General features: G+C 35.7%; 1 protein-coding gene across 1 annotated transcript; it reads left to right on the top strand.

The window, feature by feature from the left end:
• The first annotated feature begins 1,167 nt into the window (after window positions 1-1,167).
• On the top strand, window positions 1,168-22,071 carry LOC141426191 (homeobox protein aristaless-like). The gene is made up of 5 exons (XM_074085047.1): window positions 1,168-1,335; window positions 13,524-13,746; window positions 14,533-14,578; window positions 20,250-20,443; window positions 20,991-22,071. Exons 2-5 carry the CDS (start codon window positions 13,556-13,558, stop codon window positions 21,400-21,402), a joined length of 843 nt encoding a protein of 280 aa, XP_073941148.1. The 5' UTR covers window positions 1,168-1,335; window positions 13,524-13,555; the 3' UTR covers window positions 21,403-22,071.
• Window positions 22,072-22,670: the final 599 nt, after the last annotated feature.

Raw genomic sequence — 22,670 nt, 5'->3', positions numbered from 1 at the left:
TTGAAGTAGGTAAAAGGGCACTATTAGGATGCAAATCACTCGTAGCCTTAATTGTCAGAAAAAAGTAGGTAGGTAGGTATAAAATCTTATTGAAATAATCCCAACTGATAGGTACCTAATTGATTGATTCAGGCGTTGAGTTCTAAATAAATAAATCATTGTTAATTTAGTCCAAAATATTTTTTAATATATACGTCAAATATGAAATGAAACTATTTATTTATAACTACTATTGTATAAATATAACATGGATTGATATTCGATAGGTACAATTACACATTTCCCTATAGGGCTAGTAATTACCTTTACTGCCTAACTATTAGATGATAACTAAGTTGCAACAGTTGCTACAAGAGCAGCATCCGAATGCTTTTACAGCCTTTGTAATTAGCCCAAAGGAGCCGCCAGCAAACGAATAGCACAATATAGCGCTACAGCACTCGCCGACGCCACGGACCGTAATCATACACATTTCATAGCTACTAATTGGACGCCCAATAGGGCTTGCAAGCGCAGGAATTTATAGCTTCATCTAGAACTGGTTGGTAAGCTATTGCTTGGCCTAACAGAACGTATGCGGTAAGTTTCATTTAAATAGATGATTTTATAGAAATAATTAATGCAGTTTTATAAACAAAATAGTATTAGTTGTAATGAATATCGAACATATTTTATTATCATTCAGTCACTTCCCAAATAATTAGGTATTATGGCAAATTAATGAACGATGAAATCCCATAATAGCATCCACTTTATAGATAAGATTTTTTAAATGCACTTTTAATGCATTCTGTCACTTCGAACAAATAAATAGCTATTAATCAATACCCATAATACTCATCCTAAAGCATATTAAAGACGTCTGAATAATCTCCTGTTCAAATCGCCCATTAGCTCAGCATACTTAATTACATCGCTAGTGGGCCACAGTTGAGCTTTTGACACTGCGGACAAACGCATATATCGTGACTTGGGCCAGTAAAGTCGGTTTGTTGATAAAGTCAATTAGTAGTATCAAAGTGGGGACCGGTATCAGTGATTCGGGCCCACCCTCGGCCGGCACACAGCGGTGTTTCGTGTCACCGTGCCGCTATTGGTCGGGTGTGCCACAAGGGAGTGGCTTAGGCCCGCTACTCTTCGTCGTGTTTTTACGAGCTGCGTAGGCGGCCAGCCAGCGTTATTCTCTCGCAGTCGATCGGCCGCGCCGGAGTGTCATTGTTTATTGCTGCCCGGTATCATGTAAATTGTGAGTCATTGAAGGCGATTTATACGTGTTGGATATCTACTGTCGCGTGTTTAGAGACTTTCGAGTGTTTGTTCGGTGTGAAAAGAAAGGTGAGTGGAAAATGGTTTTTTATTTATTATAAATATTAATTTTAAAGTTTTCATTAGTTTGGCGGCAGTGACTAATAAAAATGAAATTGGTGAAAAAAGTGATTAAAGTAATGGAAACATTCTTTATTATTATATGTACTTACCCTATAATATTAGAGAGACTGTTCAGTTTCTGAAAATTGCTTTTCATTTTATTCTAAAGTACTTAAGACATCAGAATAGAAACATTAACAGAAAGTAATTTATTCATGTGCTTAAAACAACTCACGCCTCCTGTCAAGTTACTAATTACATTTAATAATTAAAACACGAAAATAATAACATCATTTTGATCGAGGCCCGCTCCCATTAATCAAAGTCCACGATAACCTTCTTTCACGGCTGGAGTATATTTTCGGAGTAAAAAAAGGCATAATGCCTGATATTTTAAAAGCATTTGCATAATTAGGTGAATTTTATTGCTTTATTGAATTAGGGCCGATGTCAGACTCAAAATTGAAAGCAGCAGGGGTCCTTGTGTTGTTAATTTTGTTTATGACTTCGGTTTTGAATGTGAGCTCCATATTTCAAGATCTATAAATGTTAGAGGCGTACGAATCGACAACAATAGCGTATTTATTTTATTGTTTTTATTGTCATTTAATAATGTCCGAGTGGGTTAGGGTTTGGACGTTTGATGTTCTTTTATTGTATTTATTACACTGTAACAGTAATCATAAATTTGTTCGAACAAGATTTTTGACGTTGATGTTCATTTTGCTTTAAAGCCTGATTCGACTCCGACGAAAACTGATCAAAATACATAATGCCACATAAACATGTTAGAAGTAAATTAATTTTTGATCAACCTAAATAATACTTACAGTTTAAAGTTAAAGGATGATGAATTAATACTTAGCCGCTTCGGCTGCGCCGGCGGCGGTTGTGCCCGGCGCCAAACTCAAATAGTGATATGTATAATAAAATACTTGAATTATGTTACATGTGAATGTTCTCATATAGAAATATAATTAAACCTGTATATGTATGAAAATTTTATTTTTGTACCTGCCTTAAAATAACTACTTTAAAATTAATATCGATTTCTTAAAGAACTTTCTAGGTACTTATTACGAAAAAAAATATTACCCCTACTTTTCATAAATGCTTAATTGTATTGTATTGTATGCTTATCCTAACATTTGTTTCAGCTTAGCACATAAGTACAATAAAACATACATTTTCATTTATTACATTCGATTTTTTTATGAATAATGTGCCTAATTTTTTAAAAACTGATTTTAATTACCTACTGCGAATTAATATCCATATCTAATTAAATGATTCAGGCGTTATTTTGCGAGGGTTTAAATTGATGTAAAAACCTTACGTACTATTCTTAACTTTTTCTTTCCGTATGAAAATATAATGAGGGATGTACGTATACGGTCAAGAACTTTAATTCATGAGCCATCATGGAACCATTTCACAGTAAACGTCATAGTGACAACGCTAATGAAAATCGTAATGGCTTTTCCTTTGAAAAGGTTCCATGGTGGCTTATTGATTTAAGTCCTTGACTGTACCTAGTTTTCTTGCACGTATGGTCGTAGAGTAGAAAGGTAAAAGTTAGATTGTCCATTAATAGGAATAATTAAAAACAAAAGTAGAAAAAGATTTTTTTTTTAAATTTTTACTATTGATTTTTACATTTTCATGATGCCTTAGTAACGGCAAAATTTTACGCTTTTTTAACTCCAAATTATTTATACATGTAAATAATCTATTCAGCGTTTTGCTCCAACTTTGACGCACTTAGGTCTATTTTCAACCGCTATCATTTATAATTGCTTGAAAAAAGTTGATAAAATCTTTATTACCCTTCCAAATGACGCCATGCACAATGCTATAGTTCGCTAGATTGAGTTCTCACATCACAAAAGGCCTTGGAACGAGTGATTTTAACCGATTTTTTACTAAAGGGTTGGCCGCACTCAATTCGATTATCATTAACAGTTCTGTAGACATCCCGCCGTCCCCCGCTTCTTCGAGAATCGAGGCAGCAAGGGGTTTGATTTTGAAGATGAGAGGTCTTTTTGATCTGGTTGTTCGCTTCCCTGGCGATGACTTGCGGATGCCCCCGGAACGCGCGCAGCATTGTTGATTGTATTAGAGTTAATTAGATCTTAATTAACATTCTGGTTTCTCATTACACGCTACTCGCCGCTACTTGGTAATAGGAAAGTTGATTAACATCACCTGTATCTCGATCATGATTACGTCATATTCAAATAATAGTTTTGATCTGGCGATGAGTGCACGATTAAAACTGATCGCGGTGCATTGTTCGGTATTTACGGTTGTTTTTATTATTGATTTTGAGATTACATTGTTGGATTGGTGTTCTGAATTATATTTCAAATGTTACATTCACGGATACTTATGCATTGTGCTGATTGTTTGAGTGAATAGTCATTCACATTTAATTGCAATTAATCCGCTGTAAAAGTAAACATAAATACAACAACATACGAACAAGCTATTAAAATAAAGCTCAAAAATAAATGAAAAGAAACTTTGGCATTGACCTTAAAAATTTACTGCAAATAAATATATTTCCTATTAATATAATTAAGCCGCTCTATCTTTTAAAATTGTATTATTGTTTGCTAAATTATGAGTTAACTGTCGCATGAATGACTACAGGTAATGATAATGACTAAGATAGACGGATATGATATGCTAGCTAAGTTTAATTGGTACTGGCAAGTAAAAACGACACAAAAAAACGAAAAAGTTCATTCGAATGTCTCCCAAAACACTAGGCACGAGGAAATGTCAAGGTTATCAGACAGGAGCCATCAGTCACGGTGAGTCAGTCGCAGCGCAGGCGCCGCTATCGGGCTCGGGAGCCTAATCCGACCCATTAACACTTAAGACGGACGCACAAACTGACAAAAACTAATCCTCGCATTCTTAGAGATAAGGCCAGAAGTGCAAACCGGAGATACCCCGGCATAATGTTTTTGGAAGTATAATGGCTACAATTGTTAGTTTTCGTTGAGAATTGGCTGGTGACAACATACAATAGCTTGTTGTTTTTTATAATCAACTTTAGCACGAGAGAGTATTTAAGAAAGTTGTGCTCTTAGACTGTCGTCAATGAGCATTTTTATTGTGATCTCGTAAAATTATTCGATTTCGCATAATTTGGTTTCAAGACCAAACAGGCTTTTTGCTGATTACAGAACAGCCGAATTCCCCCTAAATCGAGCGCCAGGATATTAGTAGTTAATTTTCAAGCCGCTTTATAAGCACAGGGTTATAGTGATAATCTCCAGATGCTGCTCATTTGATGAATAAAACTCAAAGTCAAACTCGTGTGGGGGGCGACACCATCGAGACCGCACTTACCTATGAAAATGATCTTCCGAAAAGATCGAAACAAGTCGGAACGTTCCTGACTTGTATTATAAAGAATCGTGAGTTGAGCTGTTCAATTTTGTAAGTTGATTTCGAGATTTTACTACCTATTTTAAAGGAATAAATCGTCCCTTCGGGAATAAGTCCGACTTTGTACTTTGCACTTTTTGATGTAATCTTTATGTATTTAATTTTTGTACAATAAACAGTAAAATCAAAGGAACAAATCATGCTAATCGAGATGTGCCCCCTTTTTATTACAGCATATAATTTTTGTTGGGATTGATTTGCTCGACTCATAACTCAAAAAATACACTCGTTCGGCATCAGCACTGCACACCGTCGGAATTGTTGCGGTATAATTGCCATTAAACCTGGGAAAACTGGATGCTATAATGTACCCGTAGCACCTATCTAATGCTCTAACCCCGCACCGGCAGAAAGTTGTCGAGTTTGTTATTATAATGTTCTAGAAAATAACCAGTTCCATTTACCCCCGTAGCCATTATATATATCTCATTATCTGTATAAATTATCGGCTCATTTTAAGCCCGACGCGGAAAACAAATTAAAACGCGTCTTTCAAATGAAAAAAAAAATTAAACTACCCGTCGTTACCTGAAATTGGAAATGTCAAGAACTTTGCACTTTTGCGATATTAGGTAATTGAAATTAATCAATTTAATGCGAACGGCGAAGATATGATGGATTGAACTATTAACTTTTTTGTGATACATCATTTACTTGATAACATACAGTTGTGGTATTAACAACCGTTTTGGGAATGGTCATAACTTAGTAGTATTTATCGGTACAGACAACTACAAAAAGATCGATACTGCTAAAATTACAAAAATAAGTCCTACATATTTTTGCAGGGCGCATCTTGTAAATGACTGTACAGGGATCAACTACTTACTTTACTACTGAGACCAGGTTCAGGTCAACTCAATTTAATAGCAAATTTTACATAATTTTAAATATTGGTTAATTACTTTTAGAGAAAAGAAAAGCAACCCCTCCCTCTCCCCCCCAGATCCCTTTCCCCTTCCCTTCCCTTCCTCCCCCCCTATCCATTTTATCTTATCCCTTTTTAGGGATAAGCTCGCCTTTGTTCTCCTCTGTGTGTATTTTTATTTTTATGTGCAATGAAGAGTTTACGTACATAGGAATACTGAATGATCCAAGAATGTAGTCGACTAGTACGATAAATACCTGAGCCCCCAACACGTAAGCTTTGTCGAGAACCCCTACATCAAATAGACCCCAAGTGTTCGTCGTACCCATTTTGAGAAACCCGGAATTAGAATATCCATGTCCGTTTAGAAAGTATTCAATACATTAAAAAAAACCAAAATACAAACACGGATATTGTGTATCGATTTCACTGCTTGTTTTTTTTTATATAATAAATGTATGTTATACCTGATGGTCAGCGCCGGCCATAAGGTGTTAATAATGTTAATTTTAACCATTTCGTGACTTGATACGTATAATTTTTTATTTTTACCATGTTCTCGTAATGTCGCGCATAATTGTTTTCTGTCTTTGTTTTTTCAACTTTGCAAAGAATCCACCCATTTTTATTCCCCTTGGCTATAACGATAACTCCGTCTACTCTATCTGCTTTGACACTCAACTGGCGCCTGATAGGATTAACGTTTTTGATCCTCCATTAAGAGGTAGTTAATCTACTGTTTCCCGATGTCATCGGCTCAAAGTCCATGTAGACGTCGACAAGACAATGACATTGACGATCAGACGGACGATGAGTTTGTGGGCCCTGGGTTAATAAATACTGCTTGGTTGGATTCTACCTTGGTTGGGCGCCACTGTAGACAAAGGTCCTGTCCTGCCTGAAATATAGTGGTTAGTTGGTTATTACGGGCGTGAAAACTAAATTTACTAATACCTTAAATCCGTACCATAAAATATTGAGCATGTCACAGTGTTGCGTAGTCCCGTTTTGTTCGGAAAAAAGGGAGAACAAAGGTTTCCGAAAGACTGAACTGTATCAAAACATAGATATTCATTGCCCCGTATGCATATTTGCCGTAAGTAATTAATTTCAGGTATTGCAAAATATTCACAAAATTAAATATAAAATAAAAATAAACCCGCGTAGCTCACCCAAAAACAGTGACATTTGACATTTCGGAGACCTCTCGCTACACTAGCGCATCTAGTGGTGAATTCATACGCTATCGCGCCCTCATTGCGAGTTTGCCAAAAATTTGGCCCGATAATGATATTGGGCCTCTGGCTAGGCTAAGGGCTTTAGGCTGCAGTCCAAAAAGCCCTTACAATGGTGTTAAAAATCCTGTACGATAATTCAATCCCTATTAATGCTACTGATGCGAAAAATTAAAAAATAAATTGGAGATAAAGTCTTCTTGTGACTTATCTTCCATACCTACAAAGCTTACAAATATTTTTTGAATTTAAATATTTCTCTATTGTATCGTGTTAGTAATCAGTAGTCATAATGTGGGTTAAATTATCGTACAGATTTATTTTAAACACCATGTAGATCCGCCCCTGTTGACTATAATAAAATTCAAGCCTCTTTGTTTCATTGTGCTATCATTGAATAAAAAAAAAATGAAAAATATTTATTACATACGTTGAATAGCCATCTAACTTAGAGATCTAGTGACGATATCACTCCGATATTGTAACGATATCATAAAATTTGGTAATTACATTGTGTAGGCTGAATAATATGCAAGTTGCAACAAAAAAGATTATAATTTTGAACATGAAGTACCGTGAGACTCACTCATATTAAATGATATTGTAACGGATAAATCACGTCTTAAATCGAGTTTAGCTCGACATGTTTCGGGCTATTTCGTAGCCCTTCTTCACAGGAACATGTCAAGCTTAACTCGATTCTAGACGTGAGTTATCCGTTACAAATTCAATTAATAAGATTATAATTATTGAAAATGAAGTCCTAAAAGTGAAAATATTTTGAAAAAAAAAAGTGTTTCATTTAAACTTTTTCTCTTAATATTAGTATTTGCACAAGACATTTTTTGTCCTGTGAGAGCGAAGCACGTGGTTAGAATAATTTAAAATATGAAAAAAAAACTTAATCACTTCATGGCCAAAGGTTGACGGCCAAAAGGCTGCCGCGACGAGTCAAACCGTATCCAATCGCAATAATTCGCTTCCATATTAACTAACAACTATCGATTTTTAATAACCTCAAGAAGATTTAACTGAATTTACTATCCGTCTCGCCGCGTCGTATTTCTTCGCCAATCAAAGAATTTTCTTAATAAAATATGGAAGCGAATTATTTTCGATTAGTTCCAGCACAACTTGGCTAATCTAGCGAAAGATCAAATTAAATTAATGAAACAATGGTTCAATATGTCACGAAAGTTGAGAATCTATCTTTTTTTCATAAGACAAAGAAAGATATCAATTAATGATTAAATAGTGGTATACGAAGTCAATCTATTTTTGGCTCAAAAACGTGACTATAGGTACTTTTAATTAACAATTTCGATGGCAAACCTTTACTAGGTGTTCTCTCAAACTAATCCTACAGAAATCAACCTGAAGACTCTCTGTATTTTGTCTGTTTTTGGCTTAGGTCAATTATATATGCTGAGCTAAAATAAGCCAACAAACCAATTATAAGATAACGTAGCCAAGCGTTTTTGAATAGCAAAGATTTCAACGAGCAACAACGCAAACTTGTTATGTATTTAAAAAATTCTGTGCCTTATGTATACCATATCGCTTCAAGTCGAGTTGTCTTAGTCTGCACAGGAAGAAGAGAATTGTTATGAAATTTGACAATAATTTTGTTAAAATGGTTCCGAGTACCAAATAAGCTCTAGAAAGTAAAGGGCTCCTTAAGCTACTAAACATAGAAAGTTTTTTTTATCTAATTTTACTAAACGTGGTTCCCGCTAAACAGTTTTTTACTGCTTTATTGATTTAACCGATAATTGCGCAAGCGTTTTCACTTAGATTTACCTTTTTTTACGGAGGCTGGTGACGGTGCAAAAAGTTAAAGGCAAATGAACTCCGAACAGTTAGTTGGCTGTAAAAAGGTTCGTCGCCGATTACGCGGTCGGCCTCACTGCGCCCGCGCAGCGTGATATCCCGATAAATCGATAGCTGTTAAGTACTAGTACAATTTAACAATAGTAATTTTCCGTCGTGCATATTCATTTTTTGAATACAGAGGGCCTACTCCGAAGTTCGAAAATAGAAGTTCGTATCGTACCGTCCCTCTCGCTCTCATATTAAATAGTATAAGTGTCAGAGGAACCAAAAGACACTAAATTCGGTTTTCGATTTTCGTAGTAGCCCTGCAGGCTATTTACTACAGTAGGTAAAAAAGTTTGCCACAATTCAGAAAAATTTGAATATAAAAAGATGTCTGGCAAAAAATCCATTGATGACATTTCTCTAGGTTCACAGTTAAAAAATTCAAAAGAACTATTTTTCAATGGATTGTCATAAATGTTTTTATTGTGACTCGTTATTATGATGTGTACAAGTGTGTCGAAACATCGGGAGCTCATTAAAAGTATAGGTACCTACTTATCACGGTCTACAGCCAGCTAGGTAGCTTAAAAAAATATAAAAAATAGGATACAGCCTCAGTCTGATACGGGATTCTTTGATGGGATTTCTAAACTTTACGCAAATCTATCAACTTCGAGTCAAGACAAGGTACATTTACAGTAACTGGACCAACGTATTTAACAATTGCTTTATTTATTCAATTTGCAGTTATTCCTCCAATCACGATTTAACTTGGTCACGAGACAATTAGTTTTTCCCGTGAAATTCGTTTCATCAAATATTGACGCTAGCAGGAGGAAAGTAGGTAAGTACCTAATTGAAAGTACCCACGCGAGACACTACCATTAAATTAAACAGAGTAATTAATACAATTTAATTGTTATTTGTCACGGTGTCGTAAATATTTAATCACTTTTATTAGGTACCTACTTACTACCAATAGCGATTGTGTTGACGCTTGGACAGTTATATTTAACTTCGTATCTAACTGTAGAGTTATTAATTTCATGAGAAATATCATCAATAATTAAATATAAATAAATAAATATCACGGGACAATTAACACCACTTGACCTAGTCCCAAACTAAGCAAAGCTTGTACTATGGACACTAGGCAACGGATAAATATAATTATATAGATAGATACATACTTAAATACATATTAAACACCCAAGACCCGAGAACAAACATTCGTTTTTTTTCATACAAGTATCTGCCCCGACACGGGAATCGAACCCGGGACCTTAAGCTTCTTAGTCAGGTTCTCTAACCACTACGCCATCTAGGTGTCGTCCACGACACGTACCTATACGTACTTACATAGTTTGCCGTGAAAATCTGAGTCTATAATAAAGGCATGATCATCGTATTCTACGGCCTACCTATATGTGACCTACTCCTGGGCTTACAAGCCTCTTGGAATGAAAAGAATACTCCCTCATTCTCATTATTACCAAATCTTCACATAATATAAAATAAAGTCCCATTGTCTGTACGCTTAGATCTTTTAAGTTAAGGTGTTCATTATCCGTCAGATAATTTTTCACGAAAGGTTTACATATATATAATGCATAATACTAGCGACGCGCCCCGGCTTCGCGCGGATATAGTTTTTGAAGCGCTTTTGATGAGACTTTTTAATTGTACCCGAACAAAGCCGGAGTTGCTAGTTTTTGGTAAAACTTAAATGCAAAGCCACAAAGAATTAAAGGAATTACTCGAACATTGCATTACCCGCAGGAAGAAAGCGCGTGACGCGATTACCGGCAGATGGCCGGCAGGTGGCGACACGGTCTGCGCGTAGCGTTAGCGAATAGATCGAATTCAAAATTAGATTTATTTATTAAGACGTAGAGCTCGTAACTTATTTTATTTATGTAGATTTCGCAGTTATTACCTTTTACTCGGTGCAAAGTTAAGGTTTTTTGAGACTTTAAGGCGTCGAGAAATAATAAAGTAGGTACCCATGTAATCTAAGTACAAATATAAATATTTTTGTAGGTTTTCAAAGTCTAAAACTGTTTAATTTCGGGATACATTTAAATTTATCTATTTACATGTTTTAATTAGAATGAATGGGATGAAATGACTAAATCCTGTATCATTTTGCCATTCCATTTCGTTATTATATTAATAAACTAAATTTTGAATTCATATTTTATTATTATTGCCAATTTATATTCAAATTGGCTACGAATTAGGTACATAGCTAGCAAACACACTAATAACAAATTTAATAAGATTGATGTTGGATTTGAATGTAAATCTGTATTTTAACTAGACGTTAATTTTAACCAGAACGTTCGTATCAAATCCATAAAAAAATTTAGACAGTTATAAAGATAAGTTTGGTCCTTGTTTGGCAAAGTTAAATGTCGAAATGATAGACAAAGGTAAACCAACAGGCATTAACAGAACACAATATAATGGTTTTATATCTAATGTGGCTAGACAAAGTGTCATACGCTCTGAAGAGTTTCTATGTCTACATACGCTAACGCTCTCACATTGTTAAAAGATTATCTGTTCTCGTATAGAATAGAAATGAAGAAATATTACCAACAGTGACATTTCGTAAGCTTATGTCAATCCCATACAAATGAATTCTAAGTGCGACAAAGAATGAACGTGGCAAAAAACGGAACTATCGCGGCTATCTTGCAAATTTGCACTTGTTACAGTTCGCCGTCGATATCGCTGTTTGTATCTTTTGGTCGTGTTTTTTAGTTTGTATTTTGAGATTAAAGCAACGATTATTGGAGTCAATTTTAATTTTCATTCAATTTTTATGGAATAATCGAGAAAAACTAACAAAAATGCAACGTTGCCAGCTCAGCAGGTATAATAAACACTTTTAACCTAACTACGTATTTCTAACTTGATACGTTTACTTTTATAAGTATATACATATAGGTAGGTCAATAACAATAGGAATTGCAAGTAATTGACACAAACTCAATTAACTTTGTCAATTAAAATCGAAACCTAATTACAACAGCCATTATTTTTTTTCAGTCTACTGTTCACCATTTCATGACTTGACTCATACCAAAGTTAATTAGTTTGTTAGGTAAATTTAACGCTATGAATTTTACACTTCAGAGAAGAAATTGAACAAGAAATTTTACCGATTCAAAGTGAAAAAGCCTTCTTGCGAATTCAAGGCGATTAAAATAACTTGAAATTTTGAGATATATTTTTCGGGTTCGGCAGAGACTCGCTTGTAAGATGAGTGTTTGTATCAATACGAGTCATGTATTTATTTCTTATTTATATTTTAAAATAATGAATTTCTCGTTTGCCCGCTACCCATGGACACAGTAGGTATAAGCGCTGCTTAATTTGGGCCTTTGCCAACTGGTGTAAATTTGACTGACACGTAATAATGAACTAAAAAAAAAATCTTAGCTCGCCTGAGACCTTATGATAGCTAAGTTTATGCAAGATATGCATGTTTATGCAGTTTCTCCACCTTCACACTATAAGAACACACACAAATCACACAAACCCATCTATCACCAGCACCACACTACACTGACGCGTTTGATATTAGACCAACAACAGAGAGAGAGTCTAACATCTGGTAGCATGGTTGCTCTGAAGATGAGCTCTGGTTGAGTTCGAAACGCGTCAGTGTAGTGTGTGTACCTCTGCAAAGTAACGACTAATTCAATAAATTATTTGACACGTAATACTTTTTTACTTTTAACCCACCTACTAAAACCTTACAATTGTACCACGTCAAAGTCCAACAGATACTTATCAAGTTACTTTCGCATTCATAATATTAGTACGGATAAAAGGCGTAAAAGGAACCGGAAGTTAGCATATTGCAATTTAGATTAGGATAGCTGATATTACCATTAAATTATCGAGGTTTGCGTATTTAAACAGCCTAAGCGCCCTCATCTACCAAAGTGGAGTAAACCTTATTCAAATGATTTAGATTTCAATATCCTTTAGCCGAGATTCTTAATTTAAGTGTATGTTATTCTAATTATTGTTTCTGAGCCCGCTGGGCTCCGTTTGAATTAACATTGTAATTATGGAGATAGTAGGTACATTGGTATTGTTGTTGCTAATTATCTATGATATGTAAATTACTTGTAATGTTTTCTTCAAAGAAAAGGAATATGCAACAGAATACAATCACTTGTTTCGAACCTATCCGTGGTCTTTTGTCAAGGTATGCGCGAAACGTTAGCTTAACGAGAAATTATGTACGAGTCACTTTTATATGGAATATAAATGGCTGTACATACATACATACCCAGTTCAATTAAAGTTAAAATTAAGGACCAAGACACAAGACAAAATTCTACTAACTAATTTTAGACTAAACCAACTAACTGGTTGGCGGGTGGAGATTCCTTTAAATGGGATAATTTTAACTTTGTAAATGTATGTCAACGTTTGTCAATTGTGTTTGTTTCTTTTACATAGATCATCATCATTAATTTAAGAGCTTAGCTCTTGTCGGTGGAGTAATCGCCACTCTTTTCGGTTCTCTGCCAGCGTTTTCAGCTCCTGATACGACATGACATTGACTTTTTCCTTGGCTTGATCTATAAATGACCGTCTCGGCCTTCCCCTGCCTCGCCTGCCTTCTATTCGCCCTTCCAAAATAGTTTTACGTAGCTGTCATGTCGTATCAGATTCCCCAGCATATTCCCTCTCCTATTTTCAACCGTCCTTACATAGATATCAAACTAAAATTCCCCTTTTATTTGTTACAGCTTGAACTACACTCACGATTTTCTTCTTCACCATGGGCGTGTCGGACGGCGTCACCGACCTGCCGGACCCTGAACGTCCAGCGTCCGGTTCCGGTTCCGGGATCGATGATGAAGACACCCCTCGAAGGAAGCAGAGGAGATACAGAACCACTTTCACGAGTTACCAGCTGGATGAGCTGGAGAAGGCTTTCGGAAGGACGCATTATCCTGATGTCTTTACAAGGTTGGTGCTTAAGACATTTATCTCAAGTTTCAACATTGTTTTTCTGTGACCTTATGTGACAGATAACTATGCTATCTCTGTTTATTTTGTTCGAATAAACAAAGACAACATCATAGTCTATGTGCGCCTATTTTGCGTGCCTTTTGTGTACCCGTGCGTTTAAAGCCACCCTACCACAAAACTTTAGAAGCGCTGCAATTGCACATACCTACGAGTAGGTAATTGTCAATTGTTCTGTCAATTTGTAGCACTTGTAATTTTTGTGGTACAGAGGCTGGTGGGATGAACGTCGTGAGTTTCAATTGAGTTTGAGAGCCCTAAGGGCCTACGCTAACTGGTGAAGGTGCACGCCGGAGCGGGCGCACGCCTGCAGTTAGCGCTGCTACATAGGCGCCCCCCCGCTCCGTGAAAACCGCATCAGCTGGTGTAGGCCCTAAGGACTCTTACACGTAAACACGATACGGTACCGTATAGCGGTAGCGAAATCTACGAGTGATTGCACTGAGATTTTCCACGACACGATGTCGCATTGTGAAACAATGCCGCGTCGCAGCACAACGCGATGTCGTATCGTGTTTATGAGCAAGAGCCCTTACCGGCTACCCACAACAACGCGCCACCAGGGGTGCAACGAGTTTTCTCTGTTCATTTAATGAACTTCATTACGTGGCTGAAACGCTAGCTGCGCAATGGTTACCTCGCAGAACACGTAATGAATAGAGAAAATGTTTTGATATGGAGTAGTTATGTATGTTTCGTTTACTGAGTCATGTGTTTTTGTTGCAGAGAAGAACTTGCGCTTAAAATTGGATTGACGGAAGCCAGAATTCAGGTAAGATTTAAGACTACTAATTGTATAATCATACATCTTTAAACGAGCAATTCTTGTATATTTATATATTCCGGGGATCTCGGTATCGGCTCCAACGATTCGGCTGCCATACCATTACCGTATTCGGGGATGAAAAATCGATCTAGTTTGGTCTTAATCTCTGAGAATACGCATGTTATCGAGTTATGTAAATACTATTACTTAAGCAAGTAAGAAAGAAGAAAAGATATATGTTTGAACAAATATGGAGTGCAGTTAAAAAGTAATAATATAAAGTACCTATACCACTCGTAAGCAATTCAGGTTGATACAAATCCCTAGAAACTTAATGTAAGGTGCGATTCCATTATATTGACAGCTCCGTTTTTACCTGTTCATATTTTATAATAAACTTGTCTCGACGTCCGTCTATCTCAATCCAATACAAATATTATATCTGAATAATAATTACGGTGATAGAGTAAAAAGTTAACGACGCGCGGCGCGAGCGCAGGGCAAAAACAAGGGAATTAACGCGTAGACGCGAATATAGCTGCGTGGTGCCACTTTAATGGGCTCCCAGGCCCTAGGCCTATCGGGCTAGCCTCTACTGCCAGCGACCGGCGACGCAGCGGGCGTTTTCTGAGGCCGTATTGTCTACAGCCGAGTTTAACTTGCAAGAAAAGTCGTGCAAGTTGCATTACATTGCGTCGCTCGATTGACCACTACACACTCGTTGGCTTTACGGCCTCGCAATGTAATGCAACTTGCACGATTTTTCTTGCAAGTCTAAACTCGGCTTAACGCGCGACGTTCGCGATCGCATTCACCTCTCTTTCTATCCTCGGTCTATACCATGTCATAGACAGAAAAGAAGTGATGAAAACGATTTTGATACCAACTGAATTATAGACAATAAGGCTTCTGTTTATTGTTCACTGCACAGAGGTTACCTGGGTCATTCACATAGTATTGTAGAAATTTATACATTTACTTCTAAGTAGTTAATTAAATTGTTTGATGACCGGATAACCAAGTGGATAACCAGACTATGAAGACATTCTTCAGGCACTTCAAGTTTTTATTGTATTCAAGTATTTAAGCTTCAAAATTTTAAGCAATTAGTATGTGTTAATCCTACTCGGTAGGTATGCAAAACATTTGACTTCTTTGTTAGTTACAATAGTATTGTTGTCTTTTTGTATTGTCGTTGTTGTATTTACAGTAACAAAGGCTTGAAGATTGGTTTTTGGAATCTTTTTGTATTTTTTATTTCAATTCCAAATTTTTACTTTTTCGGTCATCCCGTAAAACCTAAATTGAAAATACAAACTGAAATATAGATGCACAGAAAAACCAGAAAAATAAGACCAGCACTGGGAATCGAACCCAGGTCCTCGGCATTCCGTGCCGCGTGCTATACCGCTACACCACTGCTGCTGCTGGGCTTTGTTTGTCACAATAGACTTGTGTGTTATCATGGTAGCCGTAAAGATTAACAACTAAAATTAAGATTGAAAATATAAACTTAAAAGTAACTAAAACAGATTCGAATACTCAAGTCTGGCAAGATCGCCCCGTTGCGTTAACAAATTGTTCTAGACATTATACCACCTGCAGAAAGAATCTAGGTTTTTAGTCGAAAAACTTTGTTTAGGCCCTAACAGTTCCATATATTTTGACTCTAACTAGCTTATCAGAATAACTACTAAACACGCATTCCCTTTTTCTTTGAGATTAGGAATCCATGTTACGGCAACATGCCACCAAAAACCTAATTCTCAAATCGCGGCATACCAATGACATCAAAAGACGCTTTATATGTTTTTAGGATTCCAAATTAAAACAAAGGAACCCCTATAGCTCTATTATACCTTTTAGTCGGCGTTGGCGGCAAAAAGTCGCACTTTAGACACCCCGCGACGCGCGGCGGGACACTGCTCTGCCATCATAATAACATGAATTCTGTTTACACATTCCTTTACTGTTATTATATTAATATTAATGCCATTAAATTCACTTTCAACGCTAAAGTAGGCGTAATTTGAATTTTATTCATGTGGAATAGAATTCGTAGGAAAAACTTCCTACAACGGGCGCTTGGTCTATGATTAGGTAAAAGAGCGTTTTATTTTTATTTTAGAACACACGTAAAAGACGTGTGCGCTGATACTCGCTCACCAACCTGAGCAATCGACATAATACTACCCAATCCCGGAATGAATGTGTTCTAGAAACAATGGTTTTTAATTCTGTCACTAAGCGCCACCTAGTTGTATGAGCTGGATTTTGAGATGCTATGTGCCGAGTTGTCGATACTCCTAAACTAAATATGATTAAAGCAGAGTCTATGATTAAAACGGTTTTCAGTTTAATTTCAATGGAGCTGCTGTGACAGGCAAGTATTTTATTTATTCCTCTTAATGGCGGCCATAAAATGTCAGTTAAATTAAAGATAAATAATATATGCATTCGGTGATTGTAGTTTAATTTAGCAAAATCCAGAAACCACGGAGACCACTTGCGCATTAAAAAATGTCAGACACGAGAGCAGGCAAGTTAACGTGAAGCAGAAATACCCGTCTTGATGTTCAACTTTCCCGACAGGCAAGTAACGTGAAGTCCGTTTGACAACTTTGACATTAAATGTGTGTCACTCTGTGATTAGTTAAAAGAGCCAATCACAAACAAGAGTGTAGACGTCAAATGAACCTCACGCTACTAATGCCATCTAGCGTAATTTCGCCTGTGAAGAAATCCTCATTGGTATGCTAAAGATAATATACTGAGCGGCGAAAAATCTAGCCCTCCAATGTATGCAGTAATAGGTAATTTTGTATGGAGAGTGGGCCAAATTTTGTGCCGCTGAGTATACCTTTAATGATTAAACAATTGAACTGCACAGTGCATACTACGCCTCGGAATTCAGTTAACTTTTTATTTTTTGCTTACCACATTACCTACAGTTACCACATCTTGGTCACCATACTAGGTGTACCAAATTAAAAAGACGCATTCTTATTAAAGAGTAAAGACACCATTTACAGTTGTAAAAACATAAATTTATAAAACGCGAAAGAAAACGTTTAAGTAAATTTGAATGCGAATCTTACTGTCCATAAATAATGAATTCATTATAGTTAATGGGAACTGCCGTCATTTGTCATATGTCATGTGGGTAATTACTTTATTTCATAAGTTGAACTTTAGAATTTCCCTTAAGTGCGTGTTTGTGTGAAAGTTAATTTTAAACCATTTTGGTGGACACCTGTTGATTGGCCACCCAACTGAGTTTGGTGGTGAAAATTTATGTCAACTTGAAATGACAATCAGTGGCGTTATCTTTTAACACTTAAATACTGTTGTATCTTTAGATCTTTAACTAATTTCAATAATTGGTCGTGGTTCCACTCAATGAATCAATCAATTAAATATATAAAATATACCAATTTATGTTAAATTGTGATCATATTGTTGCAGTAAGAGTTACTAAACACTGTGTCTTTTGAACTGTTGGCAAAGTTCAAAAAGATTTTTTTTTATTAAAATGTATAAGGTACCTACATATGTATCTCTATTATACATATATTAACGCTTACAAAGGAATAAGTGTACCTATACATAAGTGTCACGAAGTAAAACATAATTTGAAGTCATCAGCAATTCTTCTCTGCCACTCAAAGGTTGACTGGCAGAGATCCCTTCAGGTATAAGTCCGCCTTTGTACTTAACACCTTTTTTTCTGTAACCTTTTGTACAATAAGGAGTATTTAAACAAACAAACAATTTTTACATACAGCACAGGGTCGCCAATTAGCGGCCCTCATTCAAAATTCGAATTTCACCTTTGTCGCTCCGCGCCCAATCAGAGGCGATTAAACGATTTATAACCGTCAAAACCACGAACCATGGTCACACCATTTTCTTACACCCTACTCAGACTACATGTGCAACCATCAACACTTCTATCATTATAATCATAAGGTGAATTTTCCTACATCAAGCACAAACCAAATATGTGTACAAGATTCCTTATAAGACAAGCTAGGGACTCAGCTTTACTTGAGCCTAACAACGTTAATGATCACTTAATCACCGCGCTGAATGCTGCAGACATTTTTATTAAGCTCCGAGTTGTGGTAAAACTGTTCTTACGACTTTGCCCAAAATGGCCAATTCATTAACAATGGAATGTCGGCTGGCTTCTTGTATTTAAGTGTGAGGATTGTAAACCGTCAGTTTTCTGTTGAAGGGAGTTAAGTAATTATCTGGATATAACTAATGGTAATTAAATAATACCACGGAGCTTGCGAAACGTAATACATTTTGTATTTTGCCTGTTTTGGTTAATTTCTGCGTATTTTTTATACGTTCTAAGACGAACGTCTACGGCAATAGGTTACTTGACACTATCGATCAAATAACAAGACTAAACTAAACTGTTCAATCCTATATCTTAAGTGTCACGAATGTAACATAATTATAGACTACTTTTTATGAGCTGTCAAAACGTGATTTCTCTACAGATTTCGTATAGTAATACGGAATTATGAAGTCACTTATTATTAACCAGTTCAAACAACTAATTATTTATCTATGTCAAAACATAGCCATAATATAATTACGTCACACTCACACAGGCCCAATTATTACCAACATCAAACAAGACACTAATACTAGTATAATCAAAAATCACCTTTCAATCAAAAATAAAAATACAATGCATTCGCGAGCATTAAGTTTATGGCTAACAATAAATTGTAAATGACCTAGCAATTTCAATTCACGCAGTATATCACTGTCTCTTTTCTACCCATACCTTACTTATTTTATGAGTTGGATGCGGAACGTTAAGTCAATGACTAGACGTTCCTTATAAGGCCTAAATTAATTCATTGAATGTAGCACAGTGTATATCCAACACCGGCTAAGTGATAATGTTATTTGCATCACACTCTTCCACATAATGCGTAATGTATAAGAGTGAGATAAAACAATTACTTGAACCACAATATTGCATTCGAATAAGGATACTGAGCTTAAGTTTTTATTCAATTAGATTGTGGTTTTCTGATCTGTATAATACGAGTAGTACCATGTCCATAATAAATATTGATAGTTGAAATTCTTGTTACGTTTTTCCTTTAATGTGGTTGCAAAAAGTAAATCAAGTTAGCAAAGAATAATTTTATTATACCTTGGTTAATGGACTATTGAGGTTCCCACTTCCTCTTGTAAGCGTTATTAATTTAATTACATTAGTTTTTCCAACTACATCTACATATAAGTCGTTTAAATAAAATTAAGATTTACGAGGACGTTTATTTCATTTAAATTAAGTACTTACATATTAAAATCACACAATCTAAAACTAGATTAAATGTTTAAAAGTTTCTCTTGTTAAGCTTAGATGAAAAGGAATATGTATAAACATTTCAATATAATTTCACGAATAAAATAAATTCTTGGGCATAATATTTTATAATTAAATTTTCATTATTAATAATGGTTTATAGTATTTAATTATGGGTATTTACTTTAAATACCTTAATTAATACTACAGTTATGGAATTAGTACTCACGATTTAAAACTTGGAACTGGGAGACGGGTTCGAACCCACGACCATAGGTCATGTAGATCAAATCACTACTTTTTTTGTCTACAAATATTTAAAATCATTTTTTTTAACAGGTATGGTTTCAAAATCGGAGAGCGAAATGGCGCAAGCAAGAAAAGGTGGGGCCTCACGCGCACCCTTACAGCGGGTACTTAGGCGGGGGCCAGCCGCTACCGACATCCGCCACGCTGCCACCGGCGCCCCACCCTCTCAGCCAGTTAGGCTTTGGCCTGAGAAAGCCTTTTGACACCGCATTGGCCAACTTTAGGTGAGAGTTACTTTAAGTTTAAAGTTTACATTAGAGAAGGGAATGAAAATTTCCTTTGTGGAAAGCTAAAAAGGGATGCAAGATGAGTACCCTTACTGCAGTTTTTCTACTCAAGAAGCCATTTAAAGCTTGTTCTCGATGTTTTAGCTTAGTTCAGCTTAGAACTGAAATTTTAAATATGTAGAATATACCTACTTACTTTAAAATTTTATTACGAAAAATAATCATAATTATTATTATAAAATACCTCCAAAAAAGTTAAAGTAGTAATGAAACGTTGAATATTTTTTCGTATTTTTTTGCTACTTAAATATCGTTGTTTGACAAGCAAAAGTCTCTAGCACCAAATAGTTACTTACAAAAAAGCTCGTATCTCAGTATGAAATTACTAACTAGATACGATTTTTTGAAGACCAGTGACAGAACTTTTAGTGAGTTTTGCTTGTCAGCCGGCTATATATTGTATGTACTTTGAATGGGGTTTTACCTAAATCAAACAAATAATTATTTATTATTATTAACCAATTTATTTTTGTTTTGTTAACAGATATGCTAGCTCTCCTCTTTTCGGAGCCCAATACTTCCCCCCTCTCTCTCGCCCACCGCTCTTCGGCGCCCCGCTATACGCTACCTCTCCTCACTTTCACTCTATCTTCGCAAATCTAACCGCCCCCGAACCACCAAGACTGTCACCCGAGCACTCCCGACTCTCCGAACATTCACGAGTATCGTCCGATCTTTCCCGAACGCCGGAGCAGCGATCGTCGCCTGGGCGCTTGTCAGTTGACGTTACGTCCCCTGCACCTTCTGTTTCACCCCCGATCTCACCAGGAAGTGAGACCTTGCCACAAGCGATGGAAGATGTAAGGAGTTCCAGTATAGCTGCGTTGAGATTAGCGGCTAGAGAACATGAACTGAGATTGGAAATGTTAAGGCAGAGGGCTGATTTGATTTGTTGATAATTAAAGTTTTATTAGAATTTTACAATAATTAATTATGTAGTAACTGCTATATTCTATGGCGAAAGAACGCGGTACAACTATGTAAGTGCGACCTTTGACGTACTGTGTACAACGTTAAATCATTATTATTTGGTTTTCACTGACTGTCAAACACATAAATCAGTCTCATGAATTAAAACTTAATTATTTTATGAAGAAATATTTCTCACAAAGAACTGTTAACTGACTTCATCTAAAGTACAACATATGGTAAACCATTTGTTTTTTTTTCTGAATCCTTTCCCGCTTGCGCTTGTGTTTTATACCAGTGGAAATAGAGGATATTTCTAAACAACTCCGAGCGTTTCTTTTCCAGTGATATTGCCAGTGTTTTTTACAAAATAAAAATATTTATAAAAATATTAAATATTACTTCGAATTATAATAATTACAAGATTAAGAATGTTAATTAGGTGAAGCCATGTAAATAATTTATAATTTTAAGTTATATAATATGTATTTAAATTCGTTAAGTATAATAATATTCCGTAAATTATGGTAATATTGCTTCCAACACTAGGATAACTGTTTATAAACCTCAATCCCATCCAGTGTTGTACGAGTACTTACTTTAAAATAGATACAACTATAAACCTGTAAATGTAAAATAGGTTAAATGCAATACGAATAAAGATTATTTTAGTACAAATTACTTGTCTTATTACTAAAATATTTTCCATACAGAAACTACCCCGTCCTATTAAAATTAGAATAACTTTCCAGAAAGGTTGTACACACTTTTATAATGTTTCAAGTGGAACTCTGTATACTCTTTCCTAAAGCTGAAATTCAAAGAAAAGATAAAGTGGAAATAAGGCCTTAATTTGAAAACAAATAAAAGTCAATACAATTATTATGGACATGAATATTACGGTTCAGAATACACGACACGAGAATATACCTTCGTTGTTAATTATGTAAAAGAACTTGCTACAGAATCTGACTCAACAGGGTTATTCCTCGTTCAACTTGGTTAGCCATTATTATTATGTTCATTTTCAGGACTTCATACCTAAAGGGTGCCAGATACGACGTTATACATTAACGTTGTATCTGGCACTAAGTCACCGTCTTTTCGCTTCGTGTCTCACGGGTCACGACTGCTTTTTTTAATTGACTTAAAAAATTAGGTTATCAATATTCGGTTGATTTTTTTTTCGAGCTGTAAAGTAGACGCTTGAATGTTCACAGAGGTTGTATTACAATGGCCACTGCAAAAATAAATA

Source organism: Choristoneura fumiferana, chromosome 3, assembly GCF_025370935.1.
Source record: "Choristoneura fumiferana chromosome 3, NRCan_CFum_1, whole genome shotgun sequence".
NCBI lineage: Eukaryota > Metazoa > Arthropoda > Insecta > Lepidoptera > Tortricidae > Choristoneura > Choristoneura fumiferana.
The sequence above is the reverse complement of the archived record's forward strand: the minus strand, read 5'-3'. Positions and strand labels throughout refer to the sequence as shown.